Raw genomic sequence first — 27,831 nt, 5'->3', positions numbered from 1 at the left:
CTGTTTCCCAGGATCTGTGCTCTGTTCATATGGCACATTTCCTGCATATCATGCAGCCATTCTTCTCTGACACATTCTGAGACGGAGACTTAGAGGAAGCACAGGCCCTGTGTACACACTTGAAACACAGACAAGCAAATACCCATGAGTCTTTATCGCTCTTGATTCTTGGCACAGTTCCTTGCGTGTGGTAGAGGCCTGACAATTTTTCAAATGAATGTAGAATAAGGAGAATATTGATGTTTTAATTTTGTAAACTTGTTTAGAGACAAGGTCTCCCTCTGTTGCCCAGGCTGGAGTGCAGTGGCACAATCCTAGCTCACTGCAGCCTCCAGCTCCCAGGCTCAAGTGATCCTCCCACCTCAGCCTCCCAGGTAGCTGCGACTATAGGCAGGCATCATGACATCCAGCTGATTTTTAACACTTTTGTAGAGATGGGGGTCTCTCTGTCTCCAACAGAGGCAGCACAGAGCGTTCAAAGCAGAAAATCTTTGTTTATCTAGCTGAGGCACCCTGGGGAAGTTGTTTAAACTGAGCTTCACATTCTTCTCTGGTGGCTGCAGCACTTCCTGTGTAGCCTTGGGAAAGTTACCTAACCTCTCCAGCCTGTTTGTTCACCTGCCACGTGGGGTTAATAATAGCACTTACCTCTCAGGGCTTCATGAGGATCAAATAAGTCAAAATGGATAAAGGGCTTACAGCATTGCTTAGCATGTATTAAACACTGCTTAAGTTTCAGTTATTATTAGTTTCATCATTGCCATCTCATGGGATTGAGAAAAAGTAAAGTGTCTCTTGGGTATTGCCAGTTTTGAAGTCGATGCTTAATAACTGATGGGTGTCCCGTTCTTTTTTCCTTTAATTAATTACCGGATGGTTTATTGTTGACTTAATAGAAAACAGTGTACCATTTCTACTATGGAATTTAAAATTGTGAGCTCATTTAACTGGATCTCTCATATTTTTGTTTGTGATGTGGGAGTGTGTGCGTGTGCGTGGCTGTAGTTAGCAGATTTTACAAGCTATTTAGAGGCACCATCGCTCAGTCAAAATTGCTTCTTTTCATTTCATTTCTCTAGGATGAAAATCCATGCCCTCTTCATTTATAAGTGTTTGTAACCTGAGTCTGTGTGACACTAGATTAGATGCTCTGCCACTCAATAGCTGAGTAACTTGGACAAGTTGCTTCTCTATGTTTCGGTGCCCTCGTCAGTAAAAGGGGAAAAATAGGACCTCCAAGTTAATATGGCTGTGAGAACCAGGGGGACCATAATAATGACAATTTCTATAATGTATTGAGTCTGGGTGTGGTGGCTCATGCCTGTAATCCCAGCACTTGGGGAGGCTGTGGTGGGAGATTGCTTGAGGCCAGGAATTCAAGACTAGCCTGGGCAACACAGCAAGACCCTGTCTCTACAAAAAAATCTAAAAAATCAGCTAGATGTGGTGGCACATGCCAGCTACTCAGGAGGCCAACATGGGAGGATCCCTTAAGCCTAAGAGTTTGAGGCTGTAGTGAGCTATGATTGCACCACTGTACTCAAAGCCTGGGCAAGAGAGCGAGACGCTATCTCTAAATAAATAAATAAATGAGATGTATTCAGCACTTCTCTGTGGCAGATGCTGTTCTAAATCCTGAACTTGTTTACAGAGCTTGGCAGCATGCCTGCACTCCATAAGCATTAGCTATCATTGTTGTTACTACAAGTCTGAAGAGTAGGTTAAGCCAGATTGTGGAAGACGAGCCATAGCGAAGGACTCTGAAGGTCATGGTGGAGCTGGGATTTGAATCTGGTCAGTAGGGTTCCAAAGTCCTTGATTTTATTTTTTTATTGTTGTTATTTATTTATTTATTTATTTATTTATTTATTTATTTATTTTTAAGATGGAGCCTCGCTCTGTCACCAGGCCAGGGTGCAGTGGCGCATTCTCAGCTCACTGCAACCTCCGCCTCCCAGGTTCAAGCGATTGTCCTGCCTCAGCCTCCCCAGTAGCTGTGACTACAGGCATGCACCACCACGCCCAGCTAATTTTTGTATTTTCAGTACAGATGCAGTTGCACTATGTTGGCCAGGATGGTCTCAATCTCCTGACCTCGTGATCCACCCACCTTGGCCTCCCAAAATGCTGGGATTACAGGCGTGAACCACCGCGCCTGGACCAAGTCCATGATTTTATGCCTTTCACCACGGTCTTCAGCTGACTTTTGGTCCAGAAAAACATCTCTTTGTTCTGCACAATCCTGCCTTTTTTCTTCCCTCTGGAGATCTCCTTCCCTCGGAATGCATGCCCTCGATTTGTGCATGTTGACATCCTTCCTTTCTACCAAGACCCTCTTGGCCTAGAGGCTCTTGCTGGTTACTCTCCTCGGAGTTCTTGTGGCATGTTGTGTAGGAGAACTCGGAAACAGGGACTTCTCTAGACATCATTGCATCCCTCCTGTCCTCTGCAGCACCTCCCATTTATTTTGTACTCATTAAGTATGTATGGGTATAATACCAATGAATCATTATCTTGTAACCCAGGGCTCACCCCTGCCCTTAGCTTGCAGAGTCTTCACGGGGGCAGACAGGAAATGGACCCCACTACTATTACCTGGCCACTGCCCCAAGTAAGATGTACCGGTCCCTATATCTGAGGGCTGTCAGCTCCCTCCTCTGTGCTATGTCATGACTTAGGCCACCCCCAGGAGAGAGCAGCCTGGGCCAAAATCAGGAAGCTTCAGTCCTCCACTGATGGGAGCAAGACTGTGTGTGTGTTAAGGCCAGGGGAGCGTGTTGGAATACATACACACATACACATACACAGGGTCTTAAAATTTGAACACATTCACTTTGAAACATGGACTTGGCCACCACTGAGATCTCTGTGGGTCAGGGCTAGAACTCCTAGTTTAGAAAGAAAAGACCAGAGGCAAGCTGATGTGTTGGCGTGTTCAGAGCTGCTTCCTGTTAATGTGAATTCTGCTTCACTTGGGACACTTTTTCCTGGCACTTGGTCATGACACCTTCTTTTTGCTCCACTTAAACTCCCCATTCTCCACTTCTTCCATCCCTGGGGGTGGTGTTCAGCGGTTACACAGAAAGGAAGGGTCTTTGATGAAGCGTCTCTGTACAGACGCTGGCTCTGAAGGGCTCAGGGAACCCTTGTCTCCCTTTCATGACATGGACTCAGCCTCCAGAGGCCCTCGGTCACTTCCAACCCCTTGCGTCGCCTGCTGCCTAGACGATGAGATACCTTGGGTAGAAATGGATATTCTAAATCCAGGCATTTAAACTGTAATCCTACTAAATAATTTGTTTCCTGTTTTATATTGTTTGCATAGAAGAGGGGGTGGAAAAATGCAGAACTGTTTTCCAATGCGTTTCCTTCCTTCCACCCCCAAACCTACTAAAGATACAGCCTGCAGATTGCACACTGGTGGTAGGGTTATTCCCAAGTGTTAATTTTTTACGTGCCTAATTACTTTCCCAGTATGAATGGCATCTTATACTTTCTATCACTACAATGCTAGCAAATGCTCGGCCCAGAGAAGATGAGCAGTGAATTTACTGATTGCCTGCTGATTTTGTTACCCTCGTTCTGAGCTCTACAGGAATGTGGCCAGAAATTATTGTCCACATGGGGAGACTACTGCCTTCATTTTCCCTTGCCTTTTCTTTTTTTTTTTTTTTAATCTGCTGCAATCTAGCTTCATCCTTAAAACTAGCTTTGATCTTTCCATTTATTGTTATTTTTTTTTATTTTTTAATTCAGGGTTTTGCTCTGGCGCCTAGGCTGGCGTGCAGTGGTGGGATCATAGCTCATGGCAGCCTTGACCTCCTGGGCTCAAGAGATCCTCCCACATCAGCCTCCTGAGTAGCTAGGACTACATGCACACTACCATGCCTGGCTAATGTTTAATTTTTTGTAGATACGGGGTTTTGCTCTGTTGCCCAGGCTGGTCGTGAACTCCTGAGCTCAATTGATCCTCCTGCCTCAGCCTCCCAAAGTGTTGGGATTATAGGCATGAACCACTGCACCTGGCCTAGGTCCACCATTTTTTATTTGCTGTGCTAACTATCACCAGTGCTGCATGTGTACTATTTGTCATGGCTATAGTAATATTCATGATTACTGCTAGTCATCTGTAATTAAGATATAATTGGGATAATACAGTGAACCAGGCATTGCATGAAGGGCTTTGTATGTATTTTCTTATCTAATGAGTGGTATTCAGAACATACTTAACTGACTTAACGAAGACTTGCTCACACGTGGTTCACAAGCTGTGGGTTTCAGGGAAGTCATTTCTGCTAAGACTCAGTTTCCCCCTCTGCAAAATAGGGAGCTGGATGCCTGCCTCTCCAGGTTCTTTCCTTTTCCATCACTGATTTAACTCAATTCACTCATGTTTAGGGAGTCCTTACCGTGTACTCTGCACAGATGTGTTGCTTAGAGAATATAAAACAAATACGGTTCAGTCCCTGCCTCAAAGCTTGTACCATCTAGTGTAACGACAGGAAGCCAGGGGTATCCGAAGGGCAGAGAACAAGGAAGTCAATTATGTCAGGCAAAAGTGGGGAGATTCCTGAGAGTCGATTCTAATTAGAAGCTTCCTGAAGGAGGAGAGATTTCCGTTCAGGGTAAAGGAGGCAGGTGATGGCATGGGAGTACAGAAGCACCACTTGGCAGAACTGGTGGACCAAACAAGCTATTCCGCAGTGAACCAGAACAGGGCTGCGTTCAGGACCAACTCACCTGACATTTTCCCCTATGCTAAATGTAAACTGGTCACGGTATTGATACTGCTGCAGGATAAACTGGAGAATCTCAACTACATCATAAAAGTATGTGGATCTCAGAAGAGCGAAGCATTTGGATATTTGAGATGAGTCCCCAGATTAAAACTGCTTATTTTGGTGCCCCGATGTGCTGAGGCTCTCAGCCTCAGGGGAACCTCCAGTGTGAGGATGATAAATCTGATACCTCTGGATTTCTGCCACAATATAATAGAATTAATTACCATCGAAATTGGCTAATGCTAGTGTTTAATAATAAATATGTATGCCCCTCTTCGTTTCAGAAAGAAACTGAAGGGGTTTGCAAATATATTTGCCATGCAATAAGATAACAAAATACAAAAGATAAGGAAGAAAAATAAAAGAAGAAATAATAGAGTAAGGTCAGAGGAAAAGTCCAAATGCCCAAACGCTTTAAATACTTGATTAGAAGTGGGCTGTATGCATACTTTGGGCTCAGGACCTTTATCAGCCAATGCATTTTTTTCCTAAAAGAAAGTTTTTGGTTTTAACATGATAATGTAGCATGTCTAAGATTCCAAGAGTTAATGCGGACACTTATCTTTATTGATGAAAGGGATTTTGGATATTGGATAATGCTGTGTGCTTTCATTCATGTTGGCTGCTTATAAATGAATTCATGAGACACAGGCTGAAAGCAAACCACCAGCCCAAGGCTTTCTGGCTGAGCTTCTGAGGCTGCACAGCTATTGCACCAATGATTTTACGTAAGGAAACCCTAGGTCTGAGGACAATTATGCTCTCCAAGAAGAGGAATTCTCTTTGACATTTATTATTTCATTTGAGGAGAGGCTTTTCTTTCTGCTTCCCCCATACACCCATTTATCAGAAACGTACTCTTTATTTTTTCGAGACAGGGTCTTGCTCTCTCACCCAGGCTGGAGTGCACTGGCATGATCTTGACTCACTGGAATCTCAAATTCTTGTGCTCAAGCCATCTTCCTGCCTTAGCCTATCAAGTAGCTAGGACCACAGGAGTCAGCCATCATGCCAGGCTCATTGTTTAATTTTTGTAAAAATGGGGTCTTGCTATGTTGCCCAGGTTGGTCTTAAACTCCTGGCCTCAAGTTATCCTCCCATCTTGGCCTCTCAAAACACTGGGATTATGGGCATGAACCACTGCCAAACACATTCTTTTTTTAAAATTTATTTTAGTGGTGACACATTGGTTTATTAAAATATGTAGCAATGTATGGTGAAAATCACATTATTTTCTTAAAACAATATTGCAGTTTTTAGTGATAGATTTTGTTTTTTAGGGTGGTTTTAGGTTTCAGAGAAATGAAGAAAAAGATACAGGGTGCCCATTGACCTCCTCCCCTCCTGCACACAGTTTTCCATTTATTAATTTCTTACGTTAATGTGGTACATTTTTGACAACTGATGTACCAATATTGATACATCATTATTAGCTAAAGTCCATAGTTTAAGTTAGGATTCACATCTTGTATTGTTCATTCCTTGAGTTTTGACAAATGTATAATATTGCATTTTCACGATTAACATTTCTATGTATTTGATCGCTGCATAAAATCTGAAAAAAAGTAGTAAAATCAAGAAATATGGTTATGAATAAAATTTTTTGAATTGTTGCAAAAAATATTTACCTCATTGTATTATACTGAAAAGCCAAATAATCCATCATGTTGCTCAAATTGTTTTAGAATGAACTTTAAAATGTAAAAATGTCATTTTTTTCCTGATATTTTTTGTTTTATTATTATTTTTTATTATTATACATTGTTATATTACTTTGTGACACTGGAGGAAGATTGGGGCAAGTCTGCCCAGAGAACAGTGGAGCCGAGTGTGACAGCTGGAGGGCCCCATCCAGGTCTGACCTGCTTTGAGTTCATGTCTCTTTTATTCCTAGTGTCAAGCAGAATGAGCGCTACGGCCAGTTGACTCTGGTCAACTCCACCTCGGCGGACACGGGTGAATTCAGCTGCTGGGGGCAGCTCTGCAGCGGCTACATCTGCAGGAAGGACGAGGCCAAAACGGGCTCCACCTACATCTTTTTTACAGGTAAAATACTTGGTGCATTAATGGAACTCTTCAAACTTCTGGACTGGGCTGAGAGCTGAAGGTTCCCCCACTGCATGCCAAATAGCAAATAATGACAATCAGAGCACTTCCTGTTTGCCAGGCTCTGGGCTAAATGCTTTACATCAGTTATTTCATGTAAGTCTTACCATAACCCTTCAGGGCAAATACTATTATTATTCCTATTTTTTTTTTCAGATGGGAAAGTTGAGGTTTAGAGTGATTAAATAAGTCCTTAAGGTCACACAGAAAGTAAGTGGTGGTAACAGGATTTCAACACAAACCATTTGGTTGCAGGGTCTGTCCCTGCACTCCCTGATTCGGTGACCACTAGACACGTGTGGCTACTTAAATGAAAATTAAAATGAAATAAAATTAAAAACAATTTCTCAGTGCACTTGCCACGTTTCAAGTGCTCAACTGTAGCACGTGGCTAATGGCTATTGTACTAGACAGCACATAGAGAACATTTCCTTTATCATAGAAAGTTCTATTGGACAGTGCTGCCGTTGACTTTCATCACTGTGTTCTCAGAACCCATGACCATCTTCTTTTTGGAAACTCCATAGGATGCTTCACTAAAGACCTCCTCCCATTTGTCCTTTTTATTATTTTGTTTTTTTGATTTTTCGGTAGAAGTGAGGTCTCACTGTGTTACCCAGGCTGGTCTCGAACTCCTGAGCTCAAGCTATCCTCCTGCTTTGGTTTCCCAAAGTGCTTTAGTTACAGGCATGAGCCATTGTGCTCAGCCCCATTTGTTCTTATGAATACTATGAGCTGAGATTTCGGGGGCAAGATTCCCAAAGATTGTGGCTCTTGTGTCTCCAGTCCCTGTCCCTGAGCCTCAGTGGACTGCCTCAAAATGTTCAGGTCAGAGTGGAGAACTCTTCTCTGCAGTGCAAAGTATGTTTCTGGAAAGTGGAGCTTGCATTTTGAGAAACCCGTGTGCAGTATAACTGCTCAGCCTCTTTCTTCTGTAATGTTCTCTAAGTTCTGCAGTTTAGGGGATGAAGTTCTCCAACAAGTTTCAGAAGTCAGTAAAAGCTTTCAGGAATCTTACAAATCCACCCCAGTCCTATTTTTGTCCAAGACATTTCAGGTGAAACCAGAATCCTTTCTTAGTGCCTGGGCGGGGACTTTCATGAAATTTCTCTATGCCCTGAATCCGTGTACCTTTCAGACCTAGACCTAGACATATAGACCTATGACCCAAATGATGTTATGCCCTGACCATTAAAGAATGTTTTAGTACAATCTTATGTATTCGTCCTTTCCTGCCCAAATAACTCCTCTCCGGCAAGAAGATGCATTAGTAGGGTATGCTGCAGTTCTGGAAGCACATGTATCTATTTTGATACAGACTTTTTACTCCTTAGTTCAGAGATCCAAGTTCTTGTCTCATGCCAGGAAAACTTAGGCACACAGACACTTAAAAGAGTGAGTGGAGTAGAATTTATTATGCGAAAAGGAAAGCTCTCAGCTAAAAGAGGGGTTCTGAAAGCAGGTTGCAGGTTGCTCTCTACACAGTTGAATACAAGGGCTTCTGTGTTCCCCCAGTAGGGCTGGGTTCCCTGTTCGTAAAAGGCGTGAATTCCTGGCGGCTCCATCCCATCCTTTCAGTGTACATGCAGGCCCTTAATCTGAGTCATTCCACGTTGATTTGTTTCCCTTACTGCACGTGTGTTAAGGATGGAATTTTTCACTGGGGGCGTGTTTAGGCAAGACCCCTGTGCACAATGACCTTGGTAAGTCAGAGGTTCTCTAAGGACCTTCCCGTATCTGCTTAGGAGAGTTTTCTGCCTCTGCCTCTATCAATTTCATTCCACAACATCCCTGGGAAATAAGCAAAAGCTATTTTATTATCTTATTGTTTCCAAAATACTAAAAGTACTAATGCTCATGCTGAGCCTCAGTGTTCCAGGACCTGTAGTGGCACAATAAGGAGCCAAACCTGTTTTCCTGACCCAGGATCCAGTGTTTTTACGGCCTTGAACCTTTTGTAGGACAAGGTGAAGGATGGACTGATAGCCAGATTCTAGCTAGCATAACTGGTGTTGTCAGGAGAATTGCTGATAATTGTTCACAGGCAATCTCTTTGGATCTTCATTTTGGAACTCGCTACACAAGATTGTCCATGTGCCGTTTGTATTACACCATGCTGTGAAGCAACAGTGGAAAAGGCAGACAACTAAGATGAATAAAAGTCTGTTATTCAAGACAATGACTGATTGCACATTTCAAGTTGCAGAAGGAAGATTCTTTGCCAAGATTAGCACTGTTGTGTCTTCCCCAAGTATTGGTCGAGGTTTTGAACTGAAGGCTTAACTTGGGCAGAATATCCTATTAATATTATGGGATTTTGGCCAGGCATGGTGGCTCATACCTGTAATCTAGCACTTTGGGAGGCCACGGCGGGTGGATCACCTGAGGTCAGGAGTTCGAGACCAGCCTGGCCAACATGGAGAAATCCCATCTCTGCAAAAATAAGCTGGGCATGGTAGTCCACACTTGTGCTCCCAGCTACTCAGGAGGCTGAGGCAGGAGAATCGCCTGAATCTGGGAAGCGGCGGTTGCAGTGAGTCGAGATCACACCACTGCACTCCAACCTGGGTGACAGGGCAAGACTTAGTTTCAAAAAAAATAAATAAATAAATAAATAATTATGGGCTCTCTTTGAGTTTTGGAGGCAGATCCCTTTTTTTTTTTTTTTTAACTGAACTAATTTTGGGAACCAAAGAAAAACTAAAATATATTTATTCCAACTGTCAAGAAACTTTGATCAAAAAGGGAGGTGACCTAATGTGTTACATCATTTATTTTTCCTTACTTGTCAACACTAAACTAGGAGTCCAGTTGGATTTTCACTATAGGGTTTAGCAGTTTTTCTTTTCAAGCATGGATGGGTTTGAAAAACCAAGATGGGCTGTTACAGAGGCTGAGTTCTCACTGCTGGCTCAGGATTCTTTCAGAACATATGTTTCCTGGCTACCCATGTGGAGAAATGTTTGTCATTCATTATGTTTGTATGTTTCCTAGAGTTTGATTAAAAACACTGAAGCTTCTTTTGGGGGACTGACTGCTGTTAGCGTGCAATTTGTGATTAAATAATTGCCGTATATATTTCCTCTTTCATCTTGATCCATGAGGCTCTTGGGAAGTTTTCCCTGCTTCTCTTTCACTTTTTGTTGGAGTATAACATATGTAAAGAAAAACATTCAGATTCTCAGTATACAGCTCAATAAATTATCCTTAAGCAAACAGGCACATGTAACTGCCACCCAGATCAAGGATGAGAACATTACCAGCAGCAGGGCTTTCTCACAGTAAAAGGCTGAGGCTCTCATTTTTATGTGTAGGAAAACCACATTAATAAGTACTTTCCTGGCTGGGCGCAGTGGCTCATGCCTATAATCCCCTAGCACTTTGGGAAGCCGAGGCAGGCGGATCACTTGACGTCAGGAGTTCAAGACCAGCCTGACCAACATGGGGAAACTCCCTCTGTACTAAAATACAAAAATTAGCTGGCCATGGTGGCACACGCCTCTAATTCCAGCTACTAGGGAGGCTGAGGCACAAGAACTGCTTACACCCAGGAGGCAGTGAGTCAAAGTTGCAGTGAGCCGAGATTGCACCAATGCACTCCAGCCTGGGTGACAGAGTGAGACTGTCTCAAAATATTGAATTTGCTGTAATTTGGATTTAGTTTATAGCTTGTTCGCTTGAATTTTTTTTTTTTTTTTTTTTGAGACAACCTCGCTCTGTCGCCAGATTGGAGTGCAGTGGCACCATCTCAGCTCACTGCAACCTCAGACTCCCTGGTTCAAGCGATTCTCCTGCCTCAGCCTCCCGAGTAGCTGGGATTACAGGCATGCGCCACAGTGCCCAACTAATCTTTGTATTTTTAGTAGAGATGAGGTTTCACCATGTTGTCCAGGAGGGTCTCGATCTCCTGACCTCATGATCCGCCTGCCTCGGCCTCCCAGAGTGCTGGGATTATAGGCGTGAGCCACTGCATCTGGCCGAGTTTTTTTTTTTTTTTTTTAATCTAAAATCCCATGTGTTTCGTTTTCTTTAAGTAAAACATTTGTCTTCTAGATGAGTGGACATAAATACATTTGCAGGGGACATGTGTAATTTATAATTATTAAAATGAACCTCAACACTTTGTTGGTGTTGACGGAAGCTACGGATTGCAAACATATTTTTAAAGCAACTGGTGTGGTCACTTATTTCACAGTATGTATTATAGTAGAAGTAAAGTATGCATTATAGTATAAGAAGTAAGGCTGGGAACATTGGCTCATGCCTGTAATCTCAGCACTTTGGGAGGCCAAGGCAGGAGTATTGCTTGAGTCCAGGAGTTTGAGACCAGCCTGGGCAACATAGTGAGACCCTGACTCTACAAAAACTAAAAAATAAAAAATTAGACAGGCATGGTGGCACCTGCCTGTAGTCCCAGCTACTCAGTAGGCTGAGGTGGGAGGATCATTTGAGCCCTGGAGGTTGAAACTGCAGTAAGGCATGATGGTTTCACTGCACTCCAGCCTGGGCAACGGAGTGAGACCCTGTCTCAAAAAATAAAAATAAAAATACAAGAAGATATTTTTGTGTTCTTAAATTCACACGGTTCACTTATTCGACTAACGGCTTTGCTTATCGGTTCAGATTACTCTACACACTCTTAAAACAAAAGTTGCCTCGAAATCTTGCGATCACAAAATCCTAAAGTGTTATTGCTAAGAAAACATCTTTAATATTATCCACTCCAGATTCTTCTCTTGACAAATGTGGACACTGAAGCATGAGGAAATAAAATAATGCCTCCGAGGCCATGTAGACGGACTCTGTGTGAACACATGGACATTGGGCACGACAGTGACAAAGGTGCCCCTTACCTAAGCCTGAAAGCCAATTTCTTATGAAGTAGCACAGACCTCCCAGCCTGATGGAAACCCATGTAAAACACGGAGACTCTCTGAGCCATGATATACTCTTCCCTCGTCTTAGAGTCAGGAGGAAGGATCTCCATGTTAGTGAACTTGGTGCCCATAGCCCAAGAACTCTTGGCTCTTGAACCGTTTGATGATGTGTCCAGGAATTCTGCCCCCAACCTCAAACACCATCTAATTGTGACACAAAGAAGGCAAGTCGGGGAGAAAGCCAGGAAAAATCGTTTATTTCAGGAACATTGTGGGGAAAACACAAGAAAGCATGTAATACGTATTGGGGTATCACTAGCTCTGAAGATTTCTCTTTGCAACTGCTATAATATTTGCTGACAGAATGATCCAGAAAAACAAAGGATTTAATGTACCACGCCAAAAAAGAGAAGCCACCAGCACCAACAAAAATACCCCCAAAAGCCCAGTCCAGAGTTTCTTGCCAAAGGACAGAATCGGTAGGCCAGTCCTCGTTTCTCCCATTTCAGTAAGATAAAAATGCCATCATCTGAGCTTAAAGAATCAGGCAGAGTAATTTCAGAGGAAATGGGGGGAGGTAAGAGACTGGCTGAAGATTCCCAGCCAGGTGCCGGCCAAGCCGAGAGCAGGCCTGAGACTGATGGGCTCCTCCTGCAAGCCCACGCCATTCCCCTCCACTAACTTTGGCAGGCGCCAGGTCCTCTGGGCTGTGTGAGGACAGGCTGAGGACACTGTCATTGTGCTGGGGTTCCCAGGGGAGCTCTGATGTGCTGGGAAATGCTTCCTGGCTGGCAGTTACTGACTGTGGCTGTGGGGCTGATTTCTCCACCCACAAGCAACAGATGGTTTCAAGGTTTTACAACTGCTAAGGGTTTAAAACTTACAATCATAAAATCACATTAATAAGTGCTTTCCTAAATATTGAGTTTGCTGTAATTTGGATGTAGTTTACAGCTTATTAACTTGATTTTTTCTGGAAATCTAAAATCCAATGTGCTTAGTCTTCTTTAAGTAATACGTGTGTCATCTACATGAGTGGATATAAATACATTTTCAGGGGACATATGTAATCTATAATTATTAAAATGAACTTTAACATATTTTTTGTTGATGGAAGCTACTGATTGCAATTTTTTTTTTTTTGAGACACAATCTTACTCTATTGCCCAGGCTGGATGGCAATGGCATGATCTCGGCTCACTGCAACCTCTGCTGCCTCCTGGGTTCAAGCAATTCTCATGCCTCAGCCTCCCATGTAGCTGGGACTATAGGTGTGTGCCACCATACTCAGCTAATTTTTTTTGTATTTTTAGTAGAGATGGGGTTTCACCATGTTGCCCAGGCTAGTCTCGAGCTCCTGAGCTCAGGCGATCCACCCACCTCAGCCTCCCAAAGTGCTAGGATTACAGGCATGAGCCACCACGCCTGGCCAGATTGCAAGTATATTTTTAAAGCAACTAGTGTGGTCACTTACTTCAAAGTACGTACTATAGTATAAGAAGAAAGGCTGGGCATGTTAAACTTTAACTTGTTAAAGGTTAATATGTTAAACCTTAACTTAAATCTTGTTCCTTGCTTCCTCATGGTGGTGATCCATGGGCCTCATTTGGGCTTAAACTGATACCTTTTCTGTTTTCTTTTAGTTTTTATTTTTTGAGACGGAGTCTCGCTCTGTCGCCCAGGCTGGAGTGCAGTGGCGCAATCTCGGCTCACTGCAAGCTCCGCCTCCCGGGTTCACGTCATTCTCCTGCCTCAGCCTCTCCGAGTAACTGGGACTACAGGCGCCCGCCACCAAGCCCAGCTAATTTTTTTGTATTTTTAGTAGAGACAGGGTTTCACTGTGTTAGCCAGGATGGTCTCGGTCTCCTGACCTTGTGATCCGCCTGCCTCGGCCTCCCAAAGTGCTGGGATTACAGGCGTGAGCCACCGCGCCCAGCCTTCTGTTTTCTTTAAGGAGACAGGAAGTAAAATCATTCTTCCAAAAAATGAAAAGCGTTCAAGTGAAAAAAGAAACCCCAGCCTTTCCTCCTCCTAAGGACTCAGTATTCACAGTATGTTGCCAGAATCCTTAAGGGCGCTTTTACTTTGTGTCTCCGGAGTGAATAAGCCTGTGTCTTCCCTTTGCAGAGAAAGGAGAACTCTTTGTACCTTCTCCCAGCTACTTCGATGTTGTCTACTTGAACCCGGACAGGCAGGCTGTGGTTCCTTGCCGGGTGACCGTGCTGTCGGCCAAAGTCACGCTCCACAGGGAATTCCCAGCCAAGGAGATCCCAGCCAATGGAACGGACATTGTTTATGATATGAAGCGGGGCTTTGTGTATCTGCAACCTCATTCTGAGCACCAGGGCGTGGTTTACTGCAGGGCGGAGGCCGGGGGCAGATCTCAGATCTCCATCAAGTACCAGCTGCTCTACGTGACAGGTAAGCCTGGCCACCCCTGCCTAGATTCTAGTCACTCCCTTGGTCAGTTTCAGGTACTGCTGTTCCCCGCCTGCAGATGGAATAAGGTAGCTCCATGAGAGCCTTTTGTTTCATTGTTGTTGGATTGTTGTTGTTTTTTTTTCTCTTTTTTCCTGAGACAGGGTCCCGTTTTGTTGCCCGGGCTGGAATGCAGTGGCACAACCATTTTCTCACTGCAGCATTAAAGCCCTGGGCTCAGACGACCCTCCCTCCTTAGCCTCCTGAGTAGCTGGAACCACAGGTATGAGCCATCATGCCCTGCTAGTTTTTTTTTTTTTGTCCCATAGGGAAGAGGTCTCCCTACCTTGCCTGGGCTGGTCTCGAACTCCTGGGCTTAAACAATCCTTCGATTTCAGCTTCCCAGAGTGCCGAGATTACAGGTGTGAGCCACCATGCTCGGCCCACTTACGCTGTTCTTAAAAAGGCTTCCCTTCTGCCCCACCACTTCTAGGATGCATGTTCTCCTTCCTTGCTGTGACCCTGACCAAAAACCCCTCTTCTCCATTCCAGCCAAATCCTTCCATCGTTCACTCTGGTGCTGCCTCTGTGTTTGATCAGCAGGTCTTCTATGTCCCCAAACTCCTTTAGAGCATCCTCCCAGCCTCTTGGTCTTAATTCGAATCTGCTGTCTCCTAAGGACACTGTTCACTCCCACCTCAAGGCTGGCATCTTTCTTGTACCCATTCCCCCCTGCCAACCCTCATTCTCTGCCCTTCTGTTGGGAACCTCTGCTGTTTGGGGGCTCCACCAGCATTCTCATTTCCTTTCCTGTCACTCCCATGCATTCATCGAACATTTTGGCACTTGGTTCATGGCCCTGCTTGTCACTCCATTTTTAGGGTGACTTTGATATCGACTTGGAACCCCCTGGCCAGGTTCATGGACCCCTCATCCGTTCCACCTCGGATATTCCCACCCTCATCACAATGTGAAATGTCAACCACAACCACTGTGACAGCAACCACCGGGGCTGACCCCAGCTCCAGTGACACAGGCTTGTACTTTCCCAGGGTTCTGTGTTTAATGACTCCCTCAACCGCAGTCCTCACCTGCACCCCCCTGTTCCCGAGGGCTTTCTGCCCTCCCCACCCACGAGGCTTAGATCCTGGGTCCCACCACATCGGTACTCACTACCCACCCCCTGCACGCCCTCCTCTCTGTACTCCCCTCTCCTGTCCAGGACAGAACCATCCTGGATGAACATAACTAACCTTCTCCCCATGCCTGTACCCAGAGAGTTAAGAGCTGTTGCGACACTCCCATGGGTGGGTAGAGGGCATGGCCATGAATCCCCCATCTCTCGTCTCCCCTGCCTGGTGTCCTCTGCGTTTTGTCCTGTCTGTCTTCTGCTTTCCCCAATGTGCACAGAACACTTGGAGTCCTCAAATTCCCGCCTCATTCTCTTCCAATTGGCCTTACTCCCTTCCTCTTGACAGAAGTGAAACATGATCAGTCTCTCAATTAAAATTGGAACTACTTCTTTTAATGTGGCCATTTTAGTGAGGAGTTTCATTTCAGGGCATTTATACATGAAATACTTTTTTCCCTGGTAACTGCCATCCATTCCATTGTGTTGAATCCCCCTTATCTAGAGGGTAGGCAGATCTGTTGGTCTTGTCGAGTTTCCCTTTGACATCCAACAGGCTTGCTGGGTGAGTAAGACAACCTGATTCTGGTTTTTAAGACCGTTTGTTTAAAATCTTCAGTCCCAACAATTGATCCAAGCTTGCTTTCTGCTCTTCCTTTCACATGCAGGCTCCATGGTGAGTCCAGCAACTCTCAGTTGGAGGCCACAGTCTCCTCCGCTCCCCTCCCCTCCCCTCCCTGCTGGGGCACCAGGTTAGGGGAAGTAAGTGAGAGAGGTCAGAGCCCAAGAGCTGGCTGTCCTTGGTAATAAATGCTGACCTGGCTTGTTGTCTGTGAGCCTGATGGGAACAGATAGTGACTCCAATGCTTTGTCACCAGTGATAGGGACTCACCTGTCACAAGCCGCCTTGGTGTCCTAGGCCCTGTCCCATGCAGCCTCGCCTTCTCCTGGACCCTCAGCTGGAGGCTGCCTCTGCTTGTATGAACTTCTTTGCTCTGAGCTGCAGCATGGCTCAGAGAGCCTGGGGTCCTGACATCTCTGTGTCCTTCTGATCACCTGACTCCAGAGCACGTGGCTACCAGAACGTACAGTGGAGACACGGTCTAGGCCCTCTTTACTTCTCGAAGTCCCCCACCCTGCCATCTTGTCCAGGGCTCTTTTGCCCCGGGCTGATGGCATAGGGGCAGGCTAGGAGCAGTTGTGTTGCAGAACGCCACAACACCCCCCGCCTTCCTTGGCAAGCAGTTCTCTGAGGCCCCTCCCTCGCCTTTCTGGAGTGAAGCACCCCTTTCCCAGCTTTGCAAGGGAGGAGGGGAAATAGTTTCTCTTTTGACACTGTAGTCCCTCACAGGTGACTTTAGTCTCTCCGAGAACTCTCACCTTGACCAGGGGTGAGTGGTGTGTGTGGGCAGAGTCCATCCCCTGCAGTGGAGCTTCTCCGGCACCCTGTCGAGGCGATCAGTAGCCCCAAGAGTGAGCTGCTCTCTGAAGTTAGAATTTGGGTTCTGTCATGCCTCGTGTTCTCAGCCATGGTGCTTACTCAGCAGGCCATGCCCCTCACACCCTGTTATCAAATCCCTCTCACAGCCCTGCTCCACCTCCCCCAGTGTTTTGCTGAGCCCACCACTCTTCCCCACTAGAACCAAATCCCTGAATGAAAGAGCTCTCCATGTCCCTCTCCACTTCCTTTCCTCCCACACTCCTCTGCCCACTCCCATCTGGCCTTCTCTCTTGACTTCCACCAAAACGACTGTTGCCAAGGTACTCAGGGACCCCCGTGCCATTAAAAACAGTCCCTGTCCTCCTGGATTCCACCTCACCTGCAGGGAACAGCCTCTGCCCTGGCTCCATTTTTCCCAGCTTCCCCCACCTCCCCCACAGCTTTCTCACTCTTCTTGGTCAGCTCTTAGCCTTCTATCAACTTTGAAATGCTGGTGCTCCCCCAGGCACCCTTCCTTCCCACTCCTTGTTCTCTCCCTGGGCCTGCTTCACATCTGTACACTGGTAACTCCCAAGTGAACGGAAGTGGCCGGATCTGGGAGCGTCAGGTCCACGTGTCCGCCATCCACCTCAGGTGTGCAATGAGATGCTTCTGGATCCTCCATCCTCCGCGTGCCATCCCTGGCCCCAGTGCCATCCTCCCTGGACCTAGTTCTTCCTCCTCCTCTGCCTTGGTGATGGCACTACCTTCACCCAGGGGACAGGCCTGCAGATGGAAGCCAAGCTGACCTCCCTTCTCCTCCCGATCCTTTCTACTTTTTTCATTAAATCTCTTTCAGATCTTACTGTTTCTCTCCATCCTCACTGCAAAAGAGGGACCAAGCTAGCATTGTCTCTGCCCTGGACTTATGTGAATACCTTCTCATTTCCCCTATGTCCACCTTTTCTTTCTCTACTCCATTTTCCACACTGTAGCTGATTTTTTTTTTTTTTTTAATACAGAGTCTTGCTCTGTTGCCCAGGCTGGAGTGCAGTTGCATGATCTTGGCTCAGTGCAACCTCCACCTCCTGGGCTCGAGTGATTCTCCTGTCTCAGGCTCAGTATCTGGTATTACAGGCATGCGCCACCATGCCCAGCTAATTTTGTACTTTTAGTAGAGATGGGGTTTTACCATGTTGGCCAGGCTGGTCTCGAACTCCTTACCTCAGGTGATCTGCCCACCTCAGCCTCCCAAAGTGCTGGGATTATAGGAGTGAGCCGCTGTGCCCGGCCCCTGATTTTAATTAAACCATTCAGTAGGTTCCCACTTCTCCCAGAACTAAAGTCCATATCCTCTGTGTGGCCTGAATGGCCTCACATGGACTCACCACTGTCCTCCTCCCCATCCAGGTCTCACTCCTCCCTCCCCTCCTCTCCCCAGCTCTCCTCCACTCCGCCACCACCTCTCACCCAGGGCCATGAACATGGGCATTCCCAGCCTGCTGGTCCTCCCTGCTTCTCCTGTTCCTGTCTTTGAAGCTCAGCCTTGAGATTTTAGTTCAAACAGCGCTTCCTCAAGGAAGCCCTTCCTGCCTCTCAGACTGTTCTATTCTGGCCTTTTGGAATACTCTGGGCTTCTGCTTCATAGCTTTTAACACAGCATTTTAAATTAACCCCATACAATGACTCACTCAGTGTCCGGCCCCTCTGCTAGAATACAGGTTCCAAGGGCTCAGAGATCAGGTCCATCTCCCTCCCTGCTCTAGGCCCACCTTCTAGCACATAGCCTTGCTCAAGGCTGCCATCAAAATTGCCCGTTGACACACCTATAATCCCAGCACTATGGGAGGCCAAGGCATGAGAACTGCTTGAGGCCATGAGTTGGAGATCAGCCTCGGCAACATAGACCAAAAAAATGGAAAAATTAGCCAGGTGCAGTGGCTCATACCTTAATCCTAGCTACTCAGAAGGCTAAGGTGGGAGGATGGCTTGAGCTTTCCTACAGGATGCAGGAGTTTGAGGCTGCAGAGAGTTATGATTGCACCACTGTTGGCAGGTGCCTGTAGTCCCAGCTACTCGGGAGGCTGAGGCAGGAGAATGGCGTGAACTCAGGAGGCGGAACTTGCAGTGAGCTGAGATCGCGTGGCTGCACTCCAGCCTGGGCGACAGAGACCCCATTTCTAAATAAATAGACAGCTTGTTGAGTGAATTCCCCATAATGAAGAAATTTGCTTCTGAAACATGATGAGGCAAAGGCACTGCAGACCCAGGTAGCACTCATGCCCAAACATCTTTCACATCTGTACATTTAGATTTTCTCCTCCTCTTCTGCGGATGGTCAGCCACATACCTATCTGCTCCCTGCCACCCCTGTGGACGCCACCACCCAGTCCTTCCTACCTGCTTCTTCCCTAGGGACTTCTTCCCCCTCACCGTTTCATTCTCTTCACATGACCACTGATGGACCTCTGAGCTTCCTCACCTAATCACAGGCTTGGAGGCCGTCCTGGGAGTCCTGGTGCCTACCCCATTCCAGACCACCAAGGTCAACAGGTAAAGGTGGCTTCAGAGGAAGCCCCAAGTGGTGGGCTCACACCGTCCTGGCACTGGTCGGGAAGCTTTGAGAAAGGCAGAAAAGTCCATCTCTCTCCATGGAAAAGAATGCATCTGTAGGTTTGTTTTCGAGGTTACACTCAGGGTCTCACTCTGCCTGTCTCCTGCTTGCTTCCAGTTCCCAGTGGCCCTCCCTCAACAACCATCTTGGCCTCTTCAAACAAAGTGAAAAGTGGGGACGACATCAGTGTGCTCTGCACTGTCCTGGGGGAGCCCGACGTGGAGGTGGAGTTCACGTGGATCTTCCCAGGGCAGAAGGTAAGTGCTGTACCTGCATCTCAGCACCTGCATCTCAGCCTCTGCCTCTCAGCCAGCCATTTTAATTCACAGCTTTGTCCCCACCCAGTGCTACATGCCATAACTTCAGAAGTGCAAGAAACATGTGGGGCTATGTTGGGGGCCAGGGCTTGTTTGTTTTTTTTGAAGATGTTTCAGTATGTTTAAAAATGAATTTTTTCTTAAGGACAGGAAATAAGAGATTGAGTTTCATTAGTCAATTTGCTCAATGTGCCCTCTTCATATGCAGGGTTTTTTTAAAACCCTTAACTAAGAAAGGACAGTAATGCTCATTGCAGCGCCATTCACAATACCAAAGCATAGAATCAACCTAAATGCCTTTCAGTGGTAGACTGGATAAAGAAAACGTAGTACATATACACCACAGAATACTATGCAGCCATGAAAAAAGAATGAGATCATATCCTTTGCGGGAACACGAATGGAGGTGGAGGCCATTATCCTTAGCAAACTAACACAGAAGCAGAAAACCAAATACCTCATGTTCTCACTTTTAAGTAGGAGCTAAATGATTAGAACACATGGACATATAGAGGGGAACACACACTGGGGCCTACCTGGGGGTGAAGGGTGGGAGGAGGGAGAGGATCAGGCAAAATAACTAATGGGTACTAGGCTGAATATTAATACCCGGGTGAGGAAATGATCTGTCATTTCATGACACGAGTTTACCTATATAACAAACTTGCACATATACCCCTGAACCTAAAATAAAAGTTTAAAAAAAAATAAAAGGACATTGGGAGGAAAGGGAAATGAAGGATCTCCCTCTTTCCTCCTGCCCCCACCTCAATCTTCAGTCCCATCTTCTGGGCCAACTAGAGTCTAATCTAACCTCCTCCTGGGGTCCTTCAGAGTGTTCTCTTTGTTTTTAATATATTTTGTTGTTTTTGATTTCAATAGGTTTTTAAGAACAGTAGGTGTTTGGTTACATAAATAAGTTCCTTAGATGATTTCTGAGATTTTGGTGTATCCATCACTTGAGCAGTGTACACTATACCCAATGTATAGGCTTTTGTCTCTCACCCCTCCCCCCAACCCTTTCCCCTGAATCCCTAAAGTTCATTGTGTCATTCTTATGTCTTTGCATCCTCATAGCTTAGCTCTCATTTAACAGTGAGAACATACCACGTTTGGTTTTCCATTTGCGAGTTACTTCAATTAGAATAATGGTCTCCATCCAGGTTGCTACAAATGCCATTATTTCATTCTTTTTTATGGCTGAGTAGTATTCCATGGTATATATACTACATTTCTTTATCCACTCATTGATTGATGGGCATTTGAGCTGGTTCCATATTTTTGCACTTGTGAATTGTACTGCTGTAAACGTGTGTACAAATATCTTTTTTCATATAATGACTTCTTTTCCTCTGGGTAGATACCCGGTAATGGGATTGCTGGATCAAATAGTAGTTCTAATTTTAGTTCTTTAAGGAATCTCCACAGTTTTCCATAGTGGTTGTACTAGTTTACATTCCCACCAGCGGTGTAACAGTGTTGCCATTTCACCACATCCATGCCAACATCGATTATTTTTTTTTTTTTTTTTTTTTTTAATTATACTTTAGGGTTTTAGGGTACATGTGCACAATGTGCAGGTTTGTTACATATGTATCCATGTGCCATGTTGATTTCCTGCACCCATTAACTCGTCATTTAGCATTAGGTGTATCTCCTAATGCTGTCCCTCCCCCCTCCCCCCACCCCACAACAGTCCCCGGAGTGTGATGTTCACCTTCCTGTGTCCATGAGTTCTCATTGTTCAATTCCCACCTATGAGTGAGAACATGCGGTGTTTGGTTTTTTGTCCTTGCGATAGTTTACTGAGAATGATGTTTTCCAGTTTCATCCATGTCCCTACAAAGGACACGAACTCATCATTTTTTATGGCTGCATAGTATTCCATGGTGTATATGTGCCACATTTTCTTAATCCAGTCTATCGTTGTTGGACATTTGGGTTGGTTCCAACTCTTTGCTATTGTGAATAGTGCCGCAATAAACATACGTGTGCATGTGTCTTTATAGCAGCATGATTTATAGTCCTTTGGGTATATACCCAGTAATGGGATGGCTGGGTCAAATGGTATTTCTAGTTCAAGATCCCTGAGGAATCGCCATACTGACTTCCACAATGGTTGAACTAGTTTACAGTCCCACCAACAGTGTAAAAGTGTTCCTATTTCTCCACATCCTCTCCAGCACCTGTTGTTTCCTGATTTTTTAATGATGGCCATTCTAACTGGTGTGAGATGGTATCTCACTGTGGTTTTGATTTGCATTTCTCTGATGGCCAGTGATGATGAGCATTTCTTCATGTGTTTTCTGGCTGCATAAATGTCTTCTTTTGAGAAGTGTCTGTTCATGTCCTCTGCCCACTTTTTGATGGGGTTGTTTGTTTTTTTCTTGTAAATTTGTTTGAGTTCATTATAGATTCTGGATATTAGCCCTTTGTCAGATGAGTAGGTTGCAAAAATTTTCTCCCATTCTGTAGGTTGCCTGTTCATTCTGATGATAGTTTCTTTTGCTGTGCAGAAGCTCTTTAGTTTAATGAGATCCCATTTGTCGATTTTGGCTTTTGTTGCCATTGCTTTTGGTGTTTTAGACATGAAGTCCTTGCCCACGCCTATGTCCTGAATGGTATTGCCTAGGTTTTCTTGTAGGATTTTAATGGTTTTAGGTCTAACATATAAGTCTTTAATCCATCTTGAATTAATTTTTGTATAAGGTGTAAGGAAGGGATCCAGTTGCAGCTTTCTACATATGGCTAGCCAGTTTTCCCAGCACCATTTATTAAATAGGGAATCCTTTCCCCATTTCTTGTTTTTGTCAGGTTTGTCAAAGATCAGATAGTTGTAGCTATGCGGCATCATTTCTGAGGGCTCTGTTCTGTTCCATTGATCTATGTCTCTGTTGTGGTACCAGTACCATGCTGTTTTGGTTACTGTAGCCTTGTAGTATAGTTTAAAGTCAGGTAGCGTGATGCCTCCAGCTTTGTTCTTTTGGCTTAGGATTGACTTGGCGATGCGGGCTCTTTTTTGGTTCCATATGAACTTTAAAGTAGTTTTTTTCCAATTCTGTGAAGAAAGTCATTGGTAGCTTGATGGGGATGGCATTGAATCTATAAATTACCTTGGGCAGTATGGCCATTTTCACGATATTGATTCTTCCAACCCATGAGCATGGAATGTTCTTCCATTTGTTTGTATCCTCTTTTATTTCATTGAGCAGTGGTTTGTAGTTCTCCTTGAAGAGGTCCTTCACATCCCTTGTAAGTTGGATTCCTAGGTATTTTATTCTCTTTGAAGCAATTGTGAATGGGAGTTCACTCATGATTTGGCTCTCTGTTTGTCTGTTATTGGTGTACAAGAATGCTTGTGATTTTTGTACATTAATTTTGTATCCTGAGACTTCGCTGAAGTTGCTAATCAGCTTAAGGAGATTTTGGGCTGAGACAATGGGATTTTCTAGATATACAATCATGTCATCTGCAAACAGGGACAATTTGACTTCCTCTTTTCCTAATTGAATACCTTTTATTTCCTTCTCCTGCCTGATTGCTCTGGCCAGAACTTCCAGCACTATGTTGAACAGGAGCGGTGAGAGAGGGCATCCCTGTCTTGTGCCAGTTTTCAGAGGGAATGCTTCCAGTTTTTGCCCATTCAGTATGATATTGGCTGTGGGTTTGTCGTAGATAGCTCTTATTATTTTGAGATACGTCCCATCAATACCTAATTTATTGAGAGTTTTTAGCATGAAGGGTTGTTGAATTTTGTCAAAGGCCTTTTCTGCATCTATTGAGATAATCATGTGGTTTTTGTCTTTGGTTCTGTTTATATGCTGGATTACATTTATTGATTTGCGTATGTTGAACCAGCCTTGCATCCCAGGGATGAAGCCCACTTGATCATGGTGGATAAGCTTTTTGATGTGCTGCTGGATTCGGTTTGCCAGTATTTTATTGAGGATTTTTGCATCAATGTTCATCAAGGATATTGGTCTGAAATTCTCTTTTTTGGTTATGTCTCTGCCAGGTTTTGGTATCAGGACGATGCTGGCTTCATAAAATGTGTTAGGGAGGATTCCCTCTTTTTCTATCGATTGGAATAGTTTCAGAAGGAATGGTACCAGTTCCTCCTTGTACCTCTGGTAGAATTCGGCTGTGAATCCATCAGGTCCTGGACTCTTTTTGGTTGGTAAGCTATTGATTATTGCCACAATTTCAGAACCTGTTATTGGTCTATTCAGAGATTCAATTTCTTCCTGGTTTAGTCTTGGGAGGGTGTATTTGTCGAGGAATTTATCCATTTCTTCTAGATTTTCTAGTTTATTTGCATAGAGGTGTTTGTAGTATTCTCTGATGGTAGATTGTATTTCTGTGGGATCGGTGGTGATATCCCCTTTTTCGTTTTTTATTGCATCTATTTGATTCTTCTCTCTTTTCTTCTTTATTAGTCTTGCTAGCGGTCCATCAATTTTGTTGATCTTTTCAAAAAACCAGCTCCTGGATTCATTAATTTTTTGAAGGGTTTTTTGTGTCTCTATTTCCTTCAGTTCTGCTCTGATTTTAGTTATTTCTAGCCTTCTGCTAGCTTTTGAATGTGTTTGCTCTTGCTTTTCTAGTTCTTTTAATTGTGATGTTAGGGAGTCAATTTTGGATCTTTCCTGCTTTCTCTTGTGGGCATTTAGTGCTATAAATTTCCCTCTACACACTGCTTTGAATGTGTCCCAGAGATTCTGGTATGTTGTGTCTTTGTTCTCGTTGGTTTCAAAGAACATCTTTATTTCTGCCTTCATTTCATTATGTACCCAATAGTCATTCAGGAGCAGGTTGTTCAGTTTCCATGTAGTAGAGCGGTTTTGAGTGAGTTTCTTAATCCTGAGTTCTAGTTTGATTGCACTGTGGTCTGAGAGACAGTTTGTTATAATTTCTGTTCTTTTACATTTGCTGAGGAGAGCTTTACTTCCAACTATGTGGTCAATTTTGGAATAGGTGTGGTGTGGTGCTGAAAAAAATGTATATTCTGTTGACTTGGGGTGGAGAGTTCTGTAGATGTCTATTAGGTCCACTTTATGTAGAGCTGAGTTCAATTCCTGGATATCCTTGTTAACTTTCTGTCTCGTTGATCTGTCTAATGCTGACAGTGGGGTGTTAAAATCTCCCATTATTATTGTGTGGGAGTTTAAGTCCCTTAGTAGGTCACTCAGGACTTGCTTTATGAATCTGGGTGCTCCTGTGTTGGGTGCATATATATTTAGGATAGTTAGCTCTTCTTGATGAATTGATCCCTTTACCATTATGTAATGGCCTTCTTTGTCTCTTTTGATCTTTGTTGGTTTAAAGTCTATTTTATCAGAGACTAGGATTGCAACCCCTGCCTTTTTTTGTTTTCCAGTTGCTTGATAGATCTTCCTCCATCCCTTTATTTTGAGTCTATGTGTGTCTCTGCATGTGAGATGGGTTTCCTGAATACAGCACACTGATGGGTCCTGACTCCTTATCCAGTTTGCCAGTCTGTGTCTTTTGAATGGAGCATTTAGCCCATTTACATTTAACGTTAATATTGTTATGTGTGAATCTGATCCTGTCATTATGATGTTAGTTGGTTATTTTGCTCGTTAGTTGCTATAGTTTCTTCCTAGTCTCGATGGTCTTTACAATTTGGCATGTTTTTGCAGTGGCTGGTACCGGTTGTTCCTTTCCATGTTTAGTGCTTCCTTCAGGAGCTCTTTTAGGGCAGGCCTGGTGGTGACAAAATCACTCAGCGTTTGCTTGTCTGTAAAGTGTTTTATTTCTCCTTCACTTATGAAGCTTAGTTTGGCGGGATAGGAGATTCTGGGTTGAAAATTCTTTTCTTTAAGAATGTTGAATATTGGCCCCCACTCTCTTCTGGCTTGTAGAGTTTCTGCTGAGAGATCAGCTGTTAGTCTGATGGGCTTCCCTTTGTGGGTAACCCGACCTTTCTCTCTGGCTGCCCTTAACATTTTTTCTTTCATTTCAACTTTGGTGAATCTGACAATAATGTGTCTTGGAGTTGCCCTTCTCGAGGAGTATCTTTGTGGCGTTCTCTGTATTTCCTGAATCTGAATGCTGGCCTGCCTTGCTAGATTGGGGAAGTTCTCCTGGATAATATCTTGCAGAGTGTTTTCCAACTTGGTTCCATTCTCCCCATCATTTTCAGGTACACCAATCAGACGTAGGTTTGGTCTTTTCACATAGTCCCAAATTTCTTGGAGGCTTTGTTCATTTCTTTTTATCCTTTTTTCTCTAAACTTCCCTTCTCTTTTCATTTCATTCATTTCATCTTCCATCAGCGATACCCTTTCTTCCAGTTGATCGCATCTGCTACTGAGGCTTCTGCAATCTTCGCGTAGTTCTCGAAACTTGGCTTTCAGCTCCATCGGCTCCTTGAAGCCCTTCTCTCCATTGGTTATTCTAGTTATCCATTCTTCTAATTTTTTTTCAAAGTTTTTAACTTCTTTGCTGTTGTTTTGAATTTCCTCTCGTAGCTCAGAGTAGTTTGATCGTCTTAAGCCTTCTTCTCTCAACTCATCAAAGTCATCCTCCATCCAGCTTTGTTCCGTTGCTGGTGAGGAACTGCGTTCCTTTGGAGGAGGAGAGGTGCTCTGTTTCTTAGAGTTTCCAGTTTTTTTGGTCTGTTTTTTCCCCATCTTTGTGGTTTTATCTACTTTTTGTCTTTGATGATGGTGATGTACAGATGGGTTTTTGGTGTGGATGTCCTTTCTGTTTGTTAGTTTTCCTTCTACCAGACAGGACCCTCAGCTGCAGGTCTGTTGGAGTTTACTAGAGGTGCACTCCAGACCCTGTTTGGCTGGGTGTCAGCAGCGGTGGCTGCAGAACAGCAGATTTTCGTGAGACCACAAATTCAGCTGTCTGATAGTTCCTCTGAAAGTTTTGTCTCAGAGAAGTACCGGGTTGAATGAGGTGTCAGTCTGTCCCTACTGGGGGGGTGCCTCCCAGTTAGGCTGCTCAGGGGTGAGGGACCCACTTTAGGAGGCAGTCTGACTGTTCTCAGATCTCCAGCTGCGTGCTGGGAGAACCACTACTCTCTTCAAAGCTGTCAGTCAGACAGGGACATTTAAGACTGTGGAAGTTCTTGCAGAGTTTTTGTTTGTCTGTGCCCTGCCCCCAGAGGTGGAGCCTACAGAGGCAGGGAGGCCTCCTTGAGCTGTGGTGGGCTCCACCCAGTTCGAGCTTCCTGGCTGCTTTGTTTACCTAAGCAAGCCTGGGCAATGGCGGGCGCCCCTCCCCCAGCCTCGCTGCCGCCTGGCAGCTTGATCTCAGACTGCTGTGCTAGCAATTAGCGAGACTCCGTGGGCATAGGACCCTCCGAGCCAGGTGCGGGACACAATCTCCTAGTGTGCCGTTTTCCAGGCCCGTTGGAAAAGCGCAGTTAGGGTGGGACTGACCCGATATTCCAGGTGCCGTCTGCTTCCCCTTTCTTTGACTAGGAAAGGGAACTCCCTGACCCCTTGCGCTTCCCGAGTGAGTCAATGCCTCGCCCTGCTTCGGCTCGCGCACAGTGCGCTTCACCGACTGTCCTGCACCCACTGTTAGGCACTCCCTAGTGAGATGAAACCAGTACCTCAAGCAGAAATGCAGAAATCACCCGTCTTCTGTGTCGCTGGGGCTGGGAGCTGGAGACCGGAGCTGTTCCTATTCGGCCATCTTGGCTCCACCCTCCGATTATTTTTTAATTTTTAAATTATGGCCATTCTTGCAGGAGTAAGGTGGTATCACATTGTGGTTTTGATTTGCATTTCCCTAATCATTAGTGATGTTGAGTACCTTTTCATATGTTTGTTGGACTTTGGTATATCTTTTGAGAATTGTCTATTCATGTCCTAAGCCCAATTTTTGATGGGATTGTTATTTTCTTGCTGATTTGTTTGAGTTCCTTGTAGATTCTGGGTGTTAGTCCTTTTTCAGACGTATAGATTGCAAAAATTTTCCCCACTCTGTGGGTTGTCTGTTTATTCTACTGATTATTTCTTTTGCTGTGCAGAAGCTTTTTAGTTTAATTAAGCCCTATCTATTTATGTTTGTTTTTGTTGCATTTGCTTTTTGGTTCTTGGTCATGAACTCTTTGCCTAAGCCAATGTCTAGAAAGGTTTTTCCACTGTTACCTTCTAGAGTTTTTATGGTTTCAGGTCTTAGATTTAAGTA

At 44.7% G+C, this 27,831-nt stretch overlaps 1 protein-coding gene across 1 annotated transcript in view; it reads left to right on the top strand.

Annotated features, from left to right (window-relative positions):
• The window catches only part of PDGFRL (platelet derived growth factor receptor like), a 72,662-nt gene that overhangs the window by 38,032 nt on the left and 6,799 nt on the right, over nucleotides 1–27,831 (top strand). Inside the window, exons 4-6 of the mRNA XM_003256712.2 lie at nucleotides 6,676–6,827; nucleotides 13,892–14,185; nucleotides 19,463–19,602. Of these exons, the coding sequence (XP_003256760.2) occupies nucleotides 6,676–6,827; nucleotides 13,892–14,185; nucleotides 19,463–19,602 (586 nt within the window). The remainder of the gene's footprint in view (nucleotides 1–6,675; nucleotides 6,828–13,891; nucleotides 14,186–19,462; nucleotides 19,603–27,831) is intronic.

The sequence above is a fragment of the Nomascus leucogenys genome, chromosome 4 (genome assembly GCF_006542625.1).
Source record: "Nomascus leucogenys isolate Asia chromosome 4, Asia_NLE_v1, whole genome shotgun sequence".
NCBI classification, from domain to species: domain Eukaryota; kingdom Metazoa; phylum Chordata; class Mammalia; order Primates; family Hylobatidae; genus Nomascus; species Nomascus leucogenys.
This window is presented reverse-complemented; position numbering and strand designations above follow the sequence as displayed.